This window comes from Plecotus auritus, assembly GCF_963455305.1.
Source record: "Plecotus auritus genome assembly, chromosome: 7".
NCBI classification, from domain to species: Eukaryota; Metazoa; Chordata; class Mammalia; order Chiroptera; family Vespertilionidae; genus Plecotus; species Plecotus auritus.
This window is the reverse complement of record NC_137774.1, coordinates 533,201-546,214: the sequence shown is the minus strand read 5'-3', so window position 1 is coordinate 546,214 and position 13,014 is coordinate 533,201. Positions and strand designations below refer to the sequence as shown.

General features: G+C 64.4%; 2 protein-coding genes across 6 annotated transcripts; one reads left to right on the top strand and one right to left on the bottom strand.

Moving 5' to 3' along the window:
• Window position 1: 1 nt before the first annotated feature.
• On the top strand, window positions 2-4,449 carry GPS1 (G protein pathway suppressor 1). Of its 5 annotated transcripts, none has more exons than XM_080681202.1 (14): window positions 2-151; window positions 749-841; window positions 1,015-1,196; window positions 1,528-1,692; window positions 1,772-1,907; window positions 1,981-2,058; window positions 2,223-2,280; window positions 2,655-2,740; window positions 2,907-3,001; window positions 3,112-3,217; window positions 3,289-3,369; window positions 3,460-3,597; window positions 3,899-4,033; window positions 4,113-4,449. In XM_080681202.1, the coding sequence occupies exons 1-14, from the start codon at window positions 119-121 to the stop codon at window positions 4,185-4,187; spliced, it is 1,461 nt and encodes a 486-aa protein (XP_080537328.1). In that variant the 5' UTR covers window positions 2-118; the 3' UTR covers window positions 4,188-4,449. The 5 variants fall into 5 exon arrangements, with proteins under 5 accessions (XP_080537328.1, XP_080537327.1, XP_080537329.1 ...); XM_080681201.1 differs by having other exon boundaries at window positions 3-151; window positions 2,220-2,280; XM_080681203.1 differs by having other exon boundaries at window positions 83-480; window positions 2,220-2,280.
• A 192-nt stretch (window positions 4,450-4,641) lies between these two features.
• Window positions 4,642-10,284, bottom strand: DUS1L (dihydrouridine synthase 1 like). The gene is made up of 14 exons (XM_080681220.1): window positions 9,441-10,284; window positions 8,801-9,051; window positions 8,189-8,297; window positions 7,722-7,772; window positions 7,318-7,430; window positions 6,983-7,065; window positions 6,761-6,864; window positions 6,450-6,594; window positions 6,148-6,244; window positions 5,990-6,075; window positions 5,567-5,712; window positions 5,272-5,309; window positions 5,078-5,153; window positions 4,642-4,978 (listed from the first exon to the last, which is right to left on the bottom strand). Exons 2-14 carry the CDS (start codon window positions 9,035-9,037, stop codon window positions 4,839-4,841), a joined length of 1,425 nt encoding a protein of 474 aa, XP_080537346.1. The 5' UTR covers window positions 9,038-9,051; window positions 9,441-10,284; the 3' UTR covers window positions 4,642-4,838.
• Window positions 10,285-13,014: the final 2,730 nt, after the last annotated feature.

Below are 13,014 nucleotides of genomic sequence, written 5' to 3'. Positions count from 1 at the left end.
GCGCCCGGGCCCGGCGCGCCCCGGCCCCTTTAAGGGCCGCCCCGCCCGCGCCGCGACCCGGAAGCGGAGGCCGCGCTGCCCCGGAAGTGGACGGCGCACCGCGGCGGGGTGGGCGAAGATGCCGCTGCCGGTTCAGGTGTTTAACTTACAGGTAACGGGCCGCGGCCGGCGGCCCCTCGGCGCCCCAGCCGCCGGGCCGGAGCCGAGGCCGAGGCCGAGGCCGGCCGAGCTGCCCGCGTGTCCGCCCCAGCCCCGCAGTCTCGTTTCACGCGTCGGCCGGCGGGTCCGCCGCGCTAACGCTCTCTCTCCCCGCAGCAGCCAGCCAGCTCTCTGTCCGGGGCGGGGGGTGCAGGCAGTCAGGACAGGATGAGGGGCGGCCCGGGCCCCGCCCCTCGCGGTGGGGCGGACGGCTTCCTGCCGGGCACGGCCGGGGACTGCAGTCTGAGCGCCAGCCTGTCGGCCTGTACGCTGCTCCACGAGGTACCGTCCGGGACCGGGCCCGGCCCGAGGCCGCATCGGGCGCTCGGGACGCTCCCGGGTGGAGGTCGCGCGGAGGAGGCTGTGCCAGGATGGTGGCTGGGGCCGTCCCGCTCCGAAGGGGGGGTTAGCATCGCCCTGCGAGGAGCCCTCCTGACGGGCGGTGCTGAGCCGGAGGCGGGAGGCTGGCAGCGTGAGCTCAGGGCACAGGGAGGGACTCCCGCCCGCCCTGGGCAGGCCCTGGCTCGAGGTGACAGGGCGCCTGTTGCAGGGGGCGGTGGAGCCCATGCAGATCGACGTGGACCCCCAGGAGGACCCGCAGAATGCGCCCGATGTCAACTACGTGGTGGAGAACCCCACCCTGGTAGGAGCCCTCCGGGGGTGTCAGTGCTGCTGGGTCCAGGCCGGTGCACATTGGACCTTCCACCCCAAGCTCCTGGGCTCCTGCACGGGCCCCTGCGTAGCCTCTCAGACACGGGGAAGGGGAAGGGCCAGCATTGGGGCCACTGCCCCTGACTCGGCCTGCCCCTCGCCCAGGACCTGGAGCAGTACGCAGCCAGCTACAGTGGCCTGATGCGCATCGAGCGGCTGCAGTTCATTGCCGACCACTGCCCCCCGCTGCGGGTGGAGGCCCTGAGGATGGCCCTGTCCTTCGTGCAGCGGACCTTCAACGTGGACGTGTACGAGGAGATCCACCGCAAGCTCTCGGAGGCCACCAGGTGAGGCCAGGCCCCCAGGAGGAGGGCAGGGCCTCCAGGTGTGCAGTGCGGTGCTGGCTGCTGCAAGGCCCGTCGCCCCATGCGGTCACTGCAGCAGGGAGCCGGCCTCCCGTGCCGAAGATCCAGGAGAGGCTGCCGATCGTCCTGACACCAGCTCCTCTGGCTCCACGCTCGCGGCCGCAGCACTTTTCCCGTTGGTCTCCCCCCCCCGCACCGTCCGTGTTCCCTGCCGACTGGGTGCTCCCACCAGGGGCTCTGGCCGGGCAGGGGTGGGTTCCTGGGAGGCGCCCTCCTGCTGGCACATCAGCCCTGATGGCCCGTCCTCCCTCAGGGACCTGCAGAGCACGCCGGACGCCATCCCTGAGAGCGGGGTGGAGCCCCCGCCCCTGGACACGGCCTGGGTGGAGGCCACGCGGAAGAAGGCCCTGCTGAAGCTGGAGAAGCTGGACACGGACCTGAAGAACTACAAGGGCAACTCCATCAAGGAGAGCATCAGGTGCCCCCAGCGGGACGGGCAGGGGTGGCAGGGACGCCAGGGCCACGCCGGGCCGTGTGCACTCACAGCCCGCCCACAGGCGCGGCCACGACGACCTGGGCGACCACTACCTCGACTGCGGGGACCTCAGCAACGCCCTCAAGTGTTACTCCCGGGCCCGGGACTACTGCACCAGCGCCAAGCACGTCATCAACATGTGCCTCAACGTCATCAAGGTGCGCGTGGGCGCAGGTGGGCGGCCAGCCCTGGCTGGGGACCCCAGGCTGAGTCGTCCCGCCTGCCTTCCAGGTCAGCGTCTACTTGCAGAATTGGTCTCACGTGCTGAGCTACGTCAGCAAGGCCGAGTCTACTCCCGAGATTGCAGAGGTAACCAGGCCTTGCCCCCCTCCCCCTCCCACCACTGCCGCCCGTGGGCCTGGTCCTCCCGTCTGCCTTGGCCATCTTCCAGCCGGGGCTGGGGGTCGGCCTGGCCATTGGGGCGGGTGTGGAGGGCACAGGTGGCTCACATGTGTCGCCTTCCCCTGCAGCAGCGAGGGGAGCGCGACAGCCAGACCCAGGCCATCCTCACCAAGCTGAAGTGTGCCGCAGGTGGGGGCCGGGCGGGGCTGGGCGGGTGGCCCCCCACGGGCCCTGTGCGCCTCCGCGGAGGCAGCTGTGTGCTTGTGCTCTCCCTCACAGTGGGGCAGACCCTGGGCGCTCCCCCCCCCCCCCCCCGCCCAGGCCTTGTGACCAGTGGTTAGTGCAGACATCTCCTCTGACAGTTGGTGTCAGGGTCAGGGCCGGTCCCCACCTGAGTCCCCTGCAGCTGTGACAGCAGCTGTGCTGGCTACTGGGCGCCTGGCCCATGGAGGGGCCCCTGTGGGTGCTCTCGGCAGTCACTCACCTCCATGGCAGAACCTCTGTCCCTGAGGCAGGCGCAGCCCTGGAGCTGGCCGGTCTCACGGTCCCTCCCTCCCCACCAGGGCTGGCGGAGCTGGCTGCGCGCAAGTACAAGCAGGCGGCCAAGTGCTTCCTGCTGGCCTCCTTCGACCACTGCGACTTCCCCGAGGTGAGGGGCATCACGGGGCCTCGCGGGGACTCGGAAGGAAAGAGGCTCCTGGTTGGGCTCTGGGGGGGCTCTCCCAGCGGTGTTCAGAGTGGGTGTGGGGACCAGCCCAGCTCTGGGCCTCCCTGGCTTTTGTCCAGACGGGCAGTGACCCCGTCTCTTCCCTCAGCTGCTGTCCCCCAGCAACGTGGCTGTGTACGGCGGCCTTTGCGCCTTGGCCACCTTCGACCGGCAGGAGCTGCAGCGCAATGTCATCTCCAGCAGGTGGGGGTGCAGGGCCCCATGTCCCTGGCCACCATCCTCCGGGGGTGCAGGGTAGAGGGTGGGGCGGGGGGGGGAGAGCAGGGCGGCTCTGAGGAGTGTGGACCCTGCAGCTCTTTCAAGCTGTTCCTGGAGCTGGAGCCCCAGGTCCGGGACATCATCTTCAAGTTCTACGAGTCCAAGTACGCCTCCTGCCTGAAGATGCTGGACGAGATGAAGGTGAGGGCTGGCCGGCTGCAGGCAGGGAGGGCAGAGGCGGGGCCGCAGCTCCTGACCAGCTTTCTCGCCAGGACAACCTGCTCTTGGACATGTACCTGGCCCCCCACGTCAGGACCCTGTACACCCAGATCCGCAACCGCGCCCTCATCCAGGTAGGTTGGGGGGTGGGGGGTGCGCACAGGCCCAGGCGGGGCTGTGGGTGCACCTGGAGGCCGGGCAGCTGATGCCCACGTGCTCCACAGTATTTCAGCCCCTATGTGTCGGCCGACATGCGCAGGATGGCCACTGCCTTCAACACGACGGTGGCCGCGCTGGAGGACGAGCTGACGCAGCTCATCCTTGAGGGGCTCATCAACGCCCGCATCGACTCCCACAGCAAGGTGGTCCCCCACGGCGAGGTGGTCCCCCCACGGCGAGGTGGTCCCCCCACGGCGAGGTGGTCCCCCCCACGGCGAGGTGGTCCCCCCCACAGCAAGGTGGTCCCCCACGGCGAGGTGGTCCCCCCCACGGCGAGGTGGTCCTGGGCAAGGCAGTGTCCAAGCAAGGTGGCTCCCACACTGAGGCAGTCCCCCAAGGAGGTGGTCCCCCCCATAGTGAGGTGGCCCCCATGACAAGGTGGGGGCGTGGAGCCAGGGTGGGAGTGGGGTGTCTGGTCCCGCTGACCCACCTCCGCCCCTGCAGATCCTGTACGCGCGCGACGTGGACCAGCGCAGCACCACCTTCGAGAAGTCCCTGCTCATGGGCAAGGAGTTCCAGCGCCGTGCCAAAGCCATGATCCTGCGGGCAGCCGTGCTGCGCAACCAGATCCACGTCAAGGTGAGCGTGGGGCACGGGGGACTGGGCGGCACAGCCGGGCACACACACATCTGGGCCAACGGCCTTGTCTCCACTGCAGTCCCCTCCCCGAGAAGGGAGCCAGGGGGAGCTGACGCCGGCCAACAGCCAGTCCCGGATGAGCACCAACATGTGAGCGTGCCCGCCTGGCGCCTCCAGGAACATCTGCATGCCCTGCCCCCGAGCGCGGACACCTGGCCCCCTGCTCCCAGCACTTCCGGAGAAGCTGCTGGCTTCCAGCCCTCAGCCCCTGCCTGGACGCCTGTGTGACCCCCTCTGCCTGCCCCACGGAGGAGGGGTGTCTGAAAGGCGAGGCCTCAGGACCTCCTGCTCTCACATGTGGGGTTGCAGATCGTTGTGAACCTTAGTCCATTAAAGGCAGCCTCCTCTGAACTGTTCTTCCTGCGTCCGGCTCCTGGGGTTGGGCTGGGTGGGGGGGGCTCCGGGCTTCCAGGCAGCAAAGGGCCCAGCCCGGTCTAGGGCGGCTCCTGGCTGACGGTGGAGCAGGAGGGGCTCTGCCCGTTTCCCTCTTTCGAGGGCTCCTCCCTCCCAGCGGGGTGTGGTTGGGCGCACTCGCCGGGACGTCACGGGCACACTGCAAGTCTCCGAAGGTTTATTGTTCGCTTTTTAGGGCACACGGTGCGAGGACAGGCAGGTCCAGCCTGGGAGCACTCGCTGGGGCCGCGCTCAGCCGGTGTGGCCGAGGGGTGTGAAGGAGCAGGAGGTTCCCTGAGTGAAGGCGTCTCCTTAGGGGTGGGGCTTCGCACAGTCCTGAGCCCGGAGGGACTTAGGCCAGGGCACTGCCCAGGACCTCCGGGAAGCCGCCTGGGTCCCCGGGTCCCGCCTGCGGGGGCTCCTGCAGCTGGGGCTGGGCCCCCTTCCAGGCCAGTGATTTCTCCAGTTTGGTTTTAAAAAGCAGTCCATGACCTGGCAGAGGGGTGGGGGAGGAAATGGGGCTCAGGTGGTCACAGGTCCCACTGCCCAAGGGGCCGGGGAGGGAGGGAGGGGCGTAGCAAGTGCCCTCACCTGGGCAGTCCGCAGTCTCTCTGAAAGCTCGCTTCTTACAGCAGCCCCGGCACAGGTTGAACACACACCGGTTGCCCTGGACGCAGGAAAGCTAGTGAGCCGAGTGGGCCGTGCCGAGGCGCAAGGGTCAGCAGGGACCACACTACCCACACCCCTGGGCCGAGCCCCGCGGGCAGCACTGCAGGGCAGCTCACCTTGGGGTTCCCACACTGGTCGCACTTGGCGTATTTTGCTGGGAAAAGAGCACAAGGGGGTCCCTGTGAGCCAGGTGAGCAGCGCCCCCGCCCCACGGTCCCCACACAAAGCTTGCGGGTCTCCCTGCGCGCTGGGGCAGCCGACATGCAGACTCGGTGCCTAGAACCCCAGGCCCCGTCCTCCCCCGAGGGCTCAGATGCTGTGGCCATGGCTGGGTCTCCCCGTCCCTCAGGAAGGCCGTCCCAAGCCCACAGCCTCTCCGGCTGCCTCAGGGCGGCAGCTGCCACGGCTTACGCTTCAGCGAGGGGTCGAAGGTCTTGTGGGGGTTCCTCAGCTGCTTCTTCTGCTTGTTCTTGGACAGGACGTCTGCGCTGCCCTCCTCCTCCTCCAGGGCCCGCTTACTACGGGCGCCCGTGTTCTCCCTGCTCCCCTCCTTGGGCCTGGAAGGGAAGGGCCACGGCAGAGCTGGGAGGCCCATAGCCGAGCTCCCAGGCTACTGGCTGGGCCAGTGTGAAGCCAAGGGCACCGGACTCTGGGGTCTGACCTCTGAGCCCGGGCAGGGCTGCGCCGCCAATGGGATCAGAGGGGAAGAGGGGAAAGACGTAAACCTAAGCGTCCGCGAGTAGGGGAGCCGCCGGGCACCTGGGAGGATGGGGCAGAGCGTGCCGTGCCCGCTGGGCCCTCGGGTGCCCTGCCCGACCGCGCCCGCATGCTCACCCCGGCCGGAAGTAGGGCTGGCAGATCCAGTGGAAGAAAGGCAGGCCGCCCAAGGGCTCCTCCCCCTCCTGCCGGGACATGTCCTCCTGCAAAAGGCCAGGGTCCCCGTCACCAGCCAGTCCCAGAGGCCCCGGGCGGCTCCCAGGCCCTGCACGTGCCTGACACCGCAGCTTCAGCTCCTGGCTCACGGCGGCCACGCCCTCCAGGGTCTTCACCTTGGCGAGCTCCTCGCGAAGCTGCTGGTGCACCTGCAGCCTGAGACAGATGCCGTCAGCGGGCCCACCCCCAGCTCCGACCGAGCCCCGGGCAGCGGGGAGCTGCTCTCTCCCACCCAGGCTGCCTCCCCGTCACCCGGCCCTTCTAGGCCTGATTTGGTGGCCAACAACGGATACGTTTCTGGAGACCTCGCCGTGAAACCCCCAGCGCCCGGGTGGGGGCGGGGGGTGGGGTGAGCACTCACGTGTGGTGCCACAGCTTGAAGAGGTGGGCCCGGACGCAGGACAGCGGGCAGGGGTGCTGGCGCACCAGGTCCAGGTACTCCTCGGCCAGCTCCCACACGGCAGGGCTGCGGCCCTCGAACAGCGCGGGGTTGTGTAGGTTGCCCTCTGCGGGAGGGGGCGGGGGCTCAGCTCAGGGTGCTCATGACCCCAGAGGGACACCCCGCCCCTGCCCCATCACACCAAGGGCAAGGCTGCTGCCGGCTCAGGGCCGTGAGGGCAGCGCGAGGCCTGAGGCTGTTCAGCTGGGTCGTAGGCGGGGGTGCGGCCTCACCTGCACTCATGACCCCCTGCACCCCCGTATCCCGCAGGCAGCGCTCCACGTCCTGCAGGCACTGGATGTTCCCGTTGGCAAACACAGGGATGGCCACGGCCTTCCTGCTGGGGAGCAGGGGGCACTCAGCGGAGGAGACTGGGGTCCCCACCCTCGCTCTACCCCGGTCGCCTTAGAGGGCTGAGGGCCGTGTCTGGGGCTGGGAGGCCCCACCCCACTCACCGCACGGCCCTGATGTGCTCCCAGGACGCGGTGCCCGACAGAGGCCCCTTCTGCTCCTTGGTGCGCCCGTGCACCGTCAGCAGCTAGGACACAGCAGGGCTGGCTCAGGGCCACGCAGCGTGGCTCTCCGTCCCTGGCCCCCCCAGACCCCGCCTGGGCGCACTCGGGCCAGCTGATGCCCTGCGGTGCAACCAGGGTGCAGGTAACAAGCCTCGTCCCCGTCAAGGGTCAAGGCCAGCCACCCTCATGGGCCCCCTCAAGGTCACTGTGACTCCTATCGCCCCCAGAGGGCGAGCGCTCCTGGGACACACCTGGAGCAGGGCCCCACCCCTCACCTGGCAGCCAGCCTTCTCCAGCATCTGGGCGTACCTCACGGTCTTGTCAATCTCTGGGAAGACCCGGATCTTGCACGTGACCGGGACAGAAAGCTTCTCGTGGGCCCGCTGAACTGCGGAAGGAGGGGCTTCTGAGAACCGGGTGCTCACCCTTGAGAGGCGGTGGGGACCCACAACTAAGCACCTTGACGCAGGCGCGAGGCCGCCTCCGCACCCCCCCAGGGCGGTGGAGGGGCCAGGACTGGCGAGGACCCTGCCCCCTGCACGCGACAGGCTGACAGTCCACAGCCAGGAGAGCGCTGTGGCCACAAGGTCTCTGCTGGCCACTGTCCGCTCCTTCGCCCAACCGCACGCAGCCCGTCACCCACACGTGGCCCGTCCGTCACCCACACGCGCCGACTCACTCATTCTCTGGAGCAGGTCCCACTCCTCCTGCAGGAAGGCGCCGTAGTGACCTGCAGTGACAAACGTGGTCCTCGTCCCCCTCCTCCCGCGTCCACACAGGCCGAGAGCTGACCTGCCAGGCTGGCCCCGAGCTCCCTGCACGGGCTGCGCACCGTCTTCTGAGCCCATGGGCCGGGGGCTCCCTGAGGGGGTGTCTCCAGGGAGACGGCCACTGAGCGGTTTCTCAGCGTCAGAGCTGGTGGCTCTGTCTGCCCAGCTGCCCGGGCTCAAGGGCGCCCCACACGGTCTCTGACCACCAGCAACTCCCCAGGCCCCACGAGGAAGAACGGCTGAGCCCACCAAGGGGAACAGCCATGGGGGCTGTGGCAGCAACACACATTCATCTCGGGGAGCCCGTCCACTTCCCGGGCCCTCGGGCGAGTGCGGGGCTGCTGAGAGCCCACAGCCCTGTCCCCAAGCGACTCACCCCGCTTGGCTATCATCTGGGGGCAGCCCAAATTCAGGTCGATGGCGTCACAGTAGTCCTGAGCCAGGAGCGCCGCCTGGACAAACACCTCCGGGTCGTTGGCACAGAACTGGGGGAGACGGGACCGTCACCAGGAACTGGAGCCAGGCCCCGGCCCTTGGCTGCCCACAGGGTTCACCTGGGGTCCCAGTGGGGGCGTGTCCCAGGGGCTGCCTATAGGGTGGCCTCCTGCCCTCAATGCTTCCAAAAGGACTGAGTTGGGACACATAGCAGCCCCCCCACCCCACCCCGCCCCGCCTCAAGGTTCACAGGACTTCTCTTGACTGTGAGGGGCCAGGGTCACCGGCCGCTGAGAGCAGGGCCATTCTTTCTCATTTTCCTGATGAAGAGCAGCATGTGGACCCGCTCCAGGGAGGTCATGGGGCTACAGATCTTTCCTGGCGGCCACGCTGTCCATGCGCCGAGGTCTGAGCAAGCAGCTCCCGGAAGGGGTCAAGCTCTGAGGAGCTGCAGGTGGGCCCGGCTTCCACAGACCCCTCCCCACGCCCTGCTCCAATGAGAACTGAGAACAAGGTGCTCCCAGGGGTGCAGGACAGGTCCCCGGCCCCGCACCTGCACAATGAGGGGCCGGTCCTCGGGGCACACCTCGCAGTACAGGTTCTCCTTCCGGTAGTTGGCGTCGCGGACGAAGACCTGGGCGTGCAGCATGGGGGTGTAGCAGAGCTGGGCCCCATGGCGGCGACTCAGCAGCCTCCAGGCCAGCTCGCTCTGGTCCACCATGGGGGCCACCACGTGGCGGGCCCCCCCCAGGGTGCGGCTCCAGAACTCGAAGCCCTGCAGCTTTGGCATCTCTTCTCGCCACACTGCGGGGGGAGGGGGGGTCTCAGCGACCAGGGCCGGGAGGGCAGCAGGGCCCCCCAGGGGGGATGTCCCTGGAGACCTGAACCAGGCGGCCCTCCGCCCAGCCCCTCGGGGGTCACAGGTGAGCTCAGGTGCAGCGCCCCCTGCTCCCCTGGAGGGACCACCGCTCCGCGCCGGGACCGACCCGGACAGCTCTTCCCCCGGAGCCGGGCTGCGGCCGCCAGCGCTTTAGTGACCGAGAGCCCAGAGGCGCGTTGGGTGCTTTTGGAAACGGAAACTACACGTAAAAACCATCTGGGCGCCACTGTGGTGCCCGAGCAGGGGCCCGCGCGGCCACGGGCAGGAGGAGTCAGGCGGCGGCAGCGCGGCCAGGACCCCGCGGGGAGCGCACCTGATGGGCCAAGCTCGGGGCGGGGTCCTCGGGGCGGCGTGCGAGGTCCTCGGGGCGGCGTGCGGGGCTCCCGGCTCGCGCAGGGCAGCAGCCGAGCCCAGGGCTCCGCGCCGGGGCCGCCGGAAGGTGCCTCCGCCAGGGCGGTCCGGGCGGCCTGCGGTGCAACCGGAAATGCGCCCCCGGGAAACCGAGCCCGGCCGGGAAGAGGCCCGCACGCGACGAGGGCCCGAACGGGGTCGGAGGTCAGAGGCCGGAGGTTGGCTCGGCCCTGCGCTAGGACCCGGTCCGAGCACGTGGTCCCAGGTCCTGCGGTCCCTCCTACCTCCGTCTCCCCACCAATTCCTGCGCCTCCTCACCCCGCGCCCCCAAAAAGCTAAGGCCGCCCAGCCCTGCGCCGCGGTCCCTTCCTGGGTCCCTGATGGTCGGAGTCCTCGGCTCCTGCGTGACCGAGGTCAGGATCAGAATCAGGGTTAGGGTCAGGGGTTAGGGGTTAAGGGTCAGCGTGACAGCGCTTGAGGCAGCGCCGCAGGTGGACAGCAGCCGCTGGAACTCGGCAATGGCGCTGAGGTGCCAATAGGATCGGGACCCCGCTGTTCAGAGGTTCTTCCCCGGAGGAGCGGCAGGGAGAGGCTCCCTGTGTGGCAGGAACCGCCGCTGTAAAAGGGTGAGGACAGCCCGGCAGCGGGGCCCAGGGGCTGCGCCCGAACTGGGATCCAGGAGGTCGGGGTTCGATTCCCGGTCGGGGCACATGGCCGGGTGGCGGGCTCGATCCCAGTGTGGGGCGTGCAGGAGGCAGCCCATCCTCTTTGATCGATGTTTCTGTCTCTCTCCCTCTCTGACGTCAGTAGAAATGTGTTTTTTTAAAAAGGTAAGTATGCCTTGGGGCCTGGATGGGTCCATTGCTCAGAGGAGAAAGTGCATTTTGAGGACAAAGGACAGGACATCCTTCGTCTATTTGTCTGCTTTGATCTGGTTGCTGTGCTGGCCCCTGGCCCCTCCGGGAGTTTGCCTCAGGAATGCTGACCATCCTCCAGCCGCAGGAACCGGAGGGTGGAGCTGGGCTTTAACACCATTAAAAATTAATGGCCTTGTTATGGGACTTCAAGATCCTGGAAGGAGACACACTGACCAGACCCTGCAGCCATCCCCCGCTTCCTTATCCCTGAACAAACAGATTTTCACGGCCGACCTGCTGCCCTCCCATGCTGCCTGGATTACTGGAATACACGCTCATGTGGGACGCAACCCTGTCTCTGCTTACGTAAAGATAAAACGGGACACATGGTTAAAAGCAGCCATTCCAGGCCCCCGGAAGTTGACCAAGGGCATACGACATTTGAGAAACTTTATTTTTTTTACTTCATTTATTTATTTATTTAAAGTTACCCAGTGCCAGTAAGAACTAAGAACATGGGAGTCCGCGGAATTGTTTATGGGGCTCCTTTCATTTCCTCCCAGGAGGGCCAGGTCTGAGGACCCCCAACTCCTAGGTAGGGAGAATGAATGGCCTGGTGTGGGAAGGGGTCTTTATCAAGAACAGATGTGAGCCCAGCCATCATGGCTCAATGGTTGAGTTCCCCGCCAGGTCACACGCCCCGGTTGCAGGCTCGATCCCCAGTAGGGGGCGTGCAGGAGGCAGCCGATCCATGATTCTCTCTCATTGATGTTTCTCTTTCTCCCTCTCCCTTCCTCTCTGAAATCAATAAAAATGTACTTTTTAGCCGAAACTGGTTTGGCTCAATGGATAGAGCGTCGGCCTGCGGACTGAAGGGTCCCGGGTTCGATTCCGGTCAAGGGCATGTACCTTGGTTGCGGGCACATCCCCAGTGGGAGGTGTGCAGGAGGCAGCTGATCGATGTTTCTCTCTCATCGATGTTTCTGGCTCCCTATCCCTCTCCCTCTCTGTAAAATATCAATAAAATATATTTTTTTAAAAATGTACTTTTTAAAAAATAAAAAGGTGCTGGTTTCGGCAGCACAGACTCTAAAATGGGAACTGTAGAAAGAAGATGAGCATGGTCTCTTGCAAAGGTGACACACAACTTCGTAAAGCATAAAAAGTAAACTAAAAAAACTCCATAAACTGGGAATAGAGAGGAACTTTCTAAACTTGGCAGAGAATCTACAAAAACAAACAAACACATCAAAACCGCAATATCACAGGTGACGACGGGCGAAATGCTTTTCTTCGGAGGCCAGGATGCCTGCTCTCGCCAGTCTTCCTCGCAGCAGCGCTGGCAGCTCTGACCACCTCACTACAGCGAGAAAAGAAAAAGGTGTCCAGCCCTGACCGGTTTGGCTCAGTCGTCGGCCTGCAGACTGAAGGGTCCCAGGTTCGATTCTGGTCAAGGGCATGTACCTTGGTTGCGGGCACATCCCCACTAGGGGGCGTGCAGGAGGCAGCTGATCGATGTTTCTCTCTATCCCTCTCCCTTCCTCTCTGTAAAAAATCAATAAAAATAAAATAAAAAGAAAAAGGTGTCCAGACAGGGACAAGAAAAACGCCCCTTTCTGTGTGTGGTGTGATTGTCTGCATGGAAACTCCTAAGGAATCTAAAAAGAAAGCACACGCAAACATCAGCGCACTTTTTATTTTTTTTATCTTTTATTTTTTTTATTTTTTAAATATATTTTATTTTTTATATTTTTTTAAACAATGTTTTTTTTTTTAATATATTTTATTGATTTTTTACAGAGAGGAAGAGAGAGGGATAGAAAGTTAGAAACATCGATGAGAGAGAGACATCGATCAGCTGCCTCCTGCACACTCCCTACCGTGTATGTGCCCGCAACCAAGGTACATGCCCTTGACCGGAATCGAACCCGGGACCCTTCAGTCTGCAGGCTGACGCCCTATCCATGGAGCCAAACCGGTTTCGGCTCAACTGCACTTTTTAAAGAACAATTTACTAGAGGGAGGGAGAGGGAGAGAGAAACGCTGATGTGATGGGCTGCCTCCTGCATGCCCTCGACTGGGGATCGAGCCCGAAACCAGGGCATGTGACCTGGCTGGGAATTGAACTGGTGACCTCTTGATTCCTGGGTCCACGCTCAACACAGGCCAGGCTGTAAGAGATTTTTTTTTTTTTTTTTTTTGGTGGAAGTTGCCGTTCATCTGGAGTTTCTTTTTGTAGGAAAGTTTTAAACAAGTTCATTTTCTTCAATAGATGGGGGGTTATTCTGGTTGTCTACTCCGTCCTGTGTGGGATTTGCTCACTCTGTTTGGCATAAAGTTGTGTATAAGCTTAGCAGTATCACTTGTCATTCCTGATATTGGTAATTTCTGTCTCCCAGCCCTCCCCCCCCCCGCCCCCATACACCCAAGCTGTCTCTGGCCTAAGGTTTACGAATTATTGGTCTTCTCACAGAACTAGTGTGTGTGTGCGCGCGCGCACGCGCGTCGAAACCCGGGAATGAATCAAAGAACTAGTTTTGGTTTCACTCATTTTGTTTTTTACTCTGATGTTTTAGTTCCTCTTGTACTTAAGTTTGGGTCTCAGTTGGTCTTTCTTTCTTTAGTTTCTTAAGGTGGAATCTGAAGCCATCGGTTTGATAAATGGCTTCTTGCTATAGA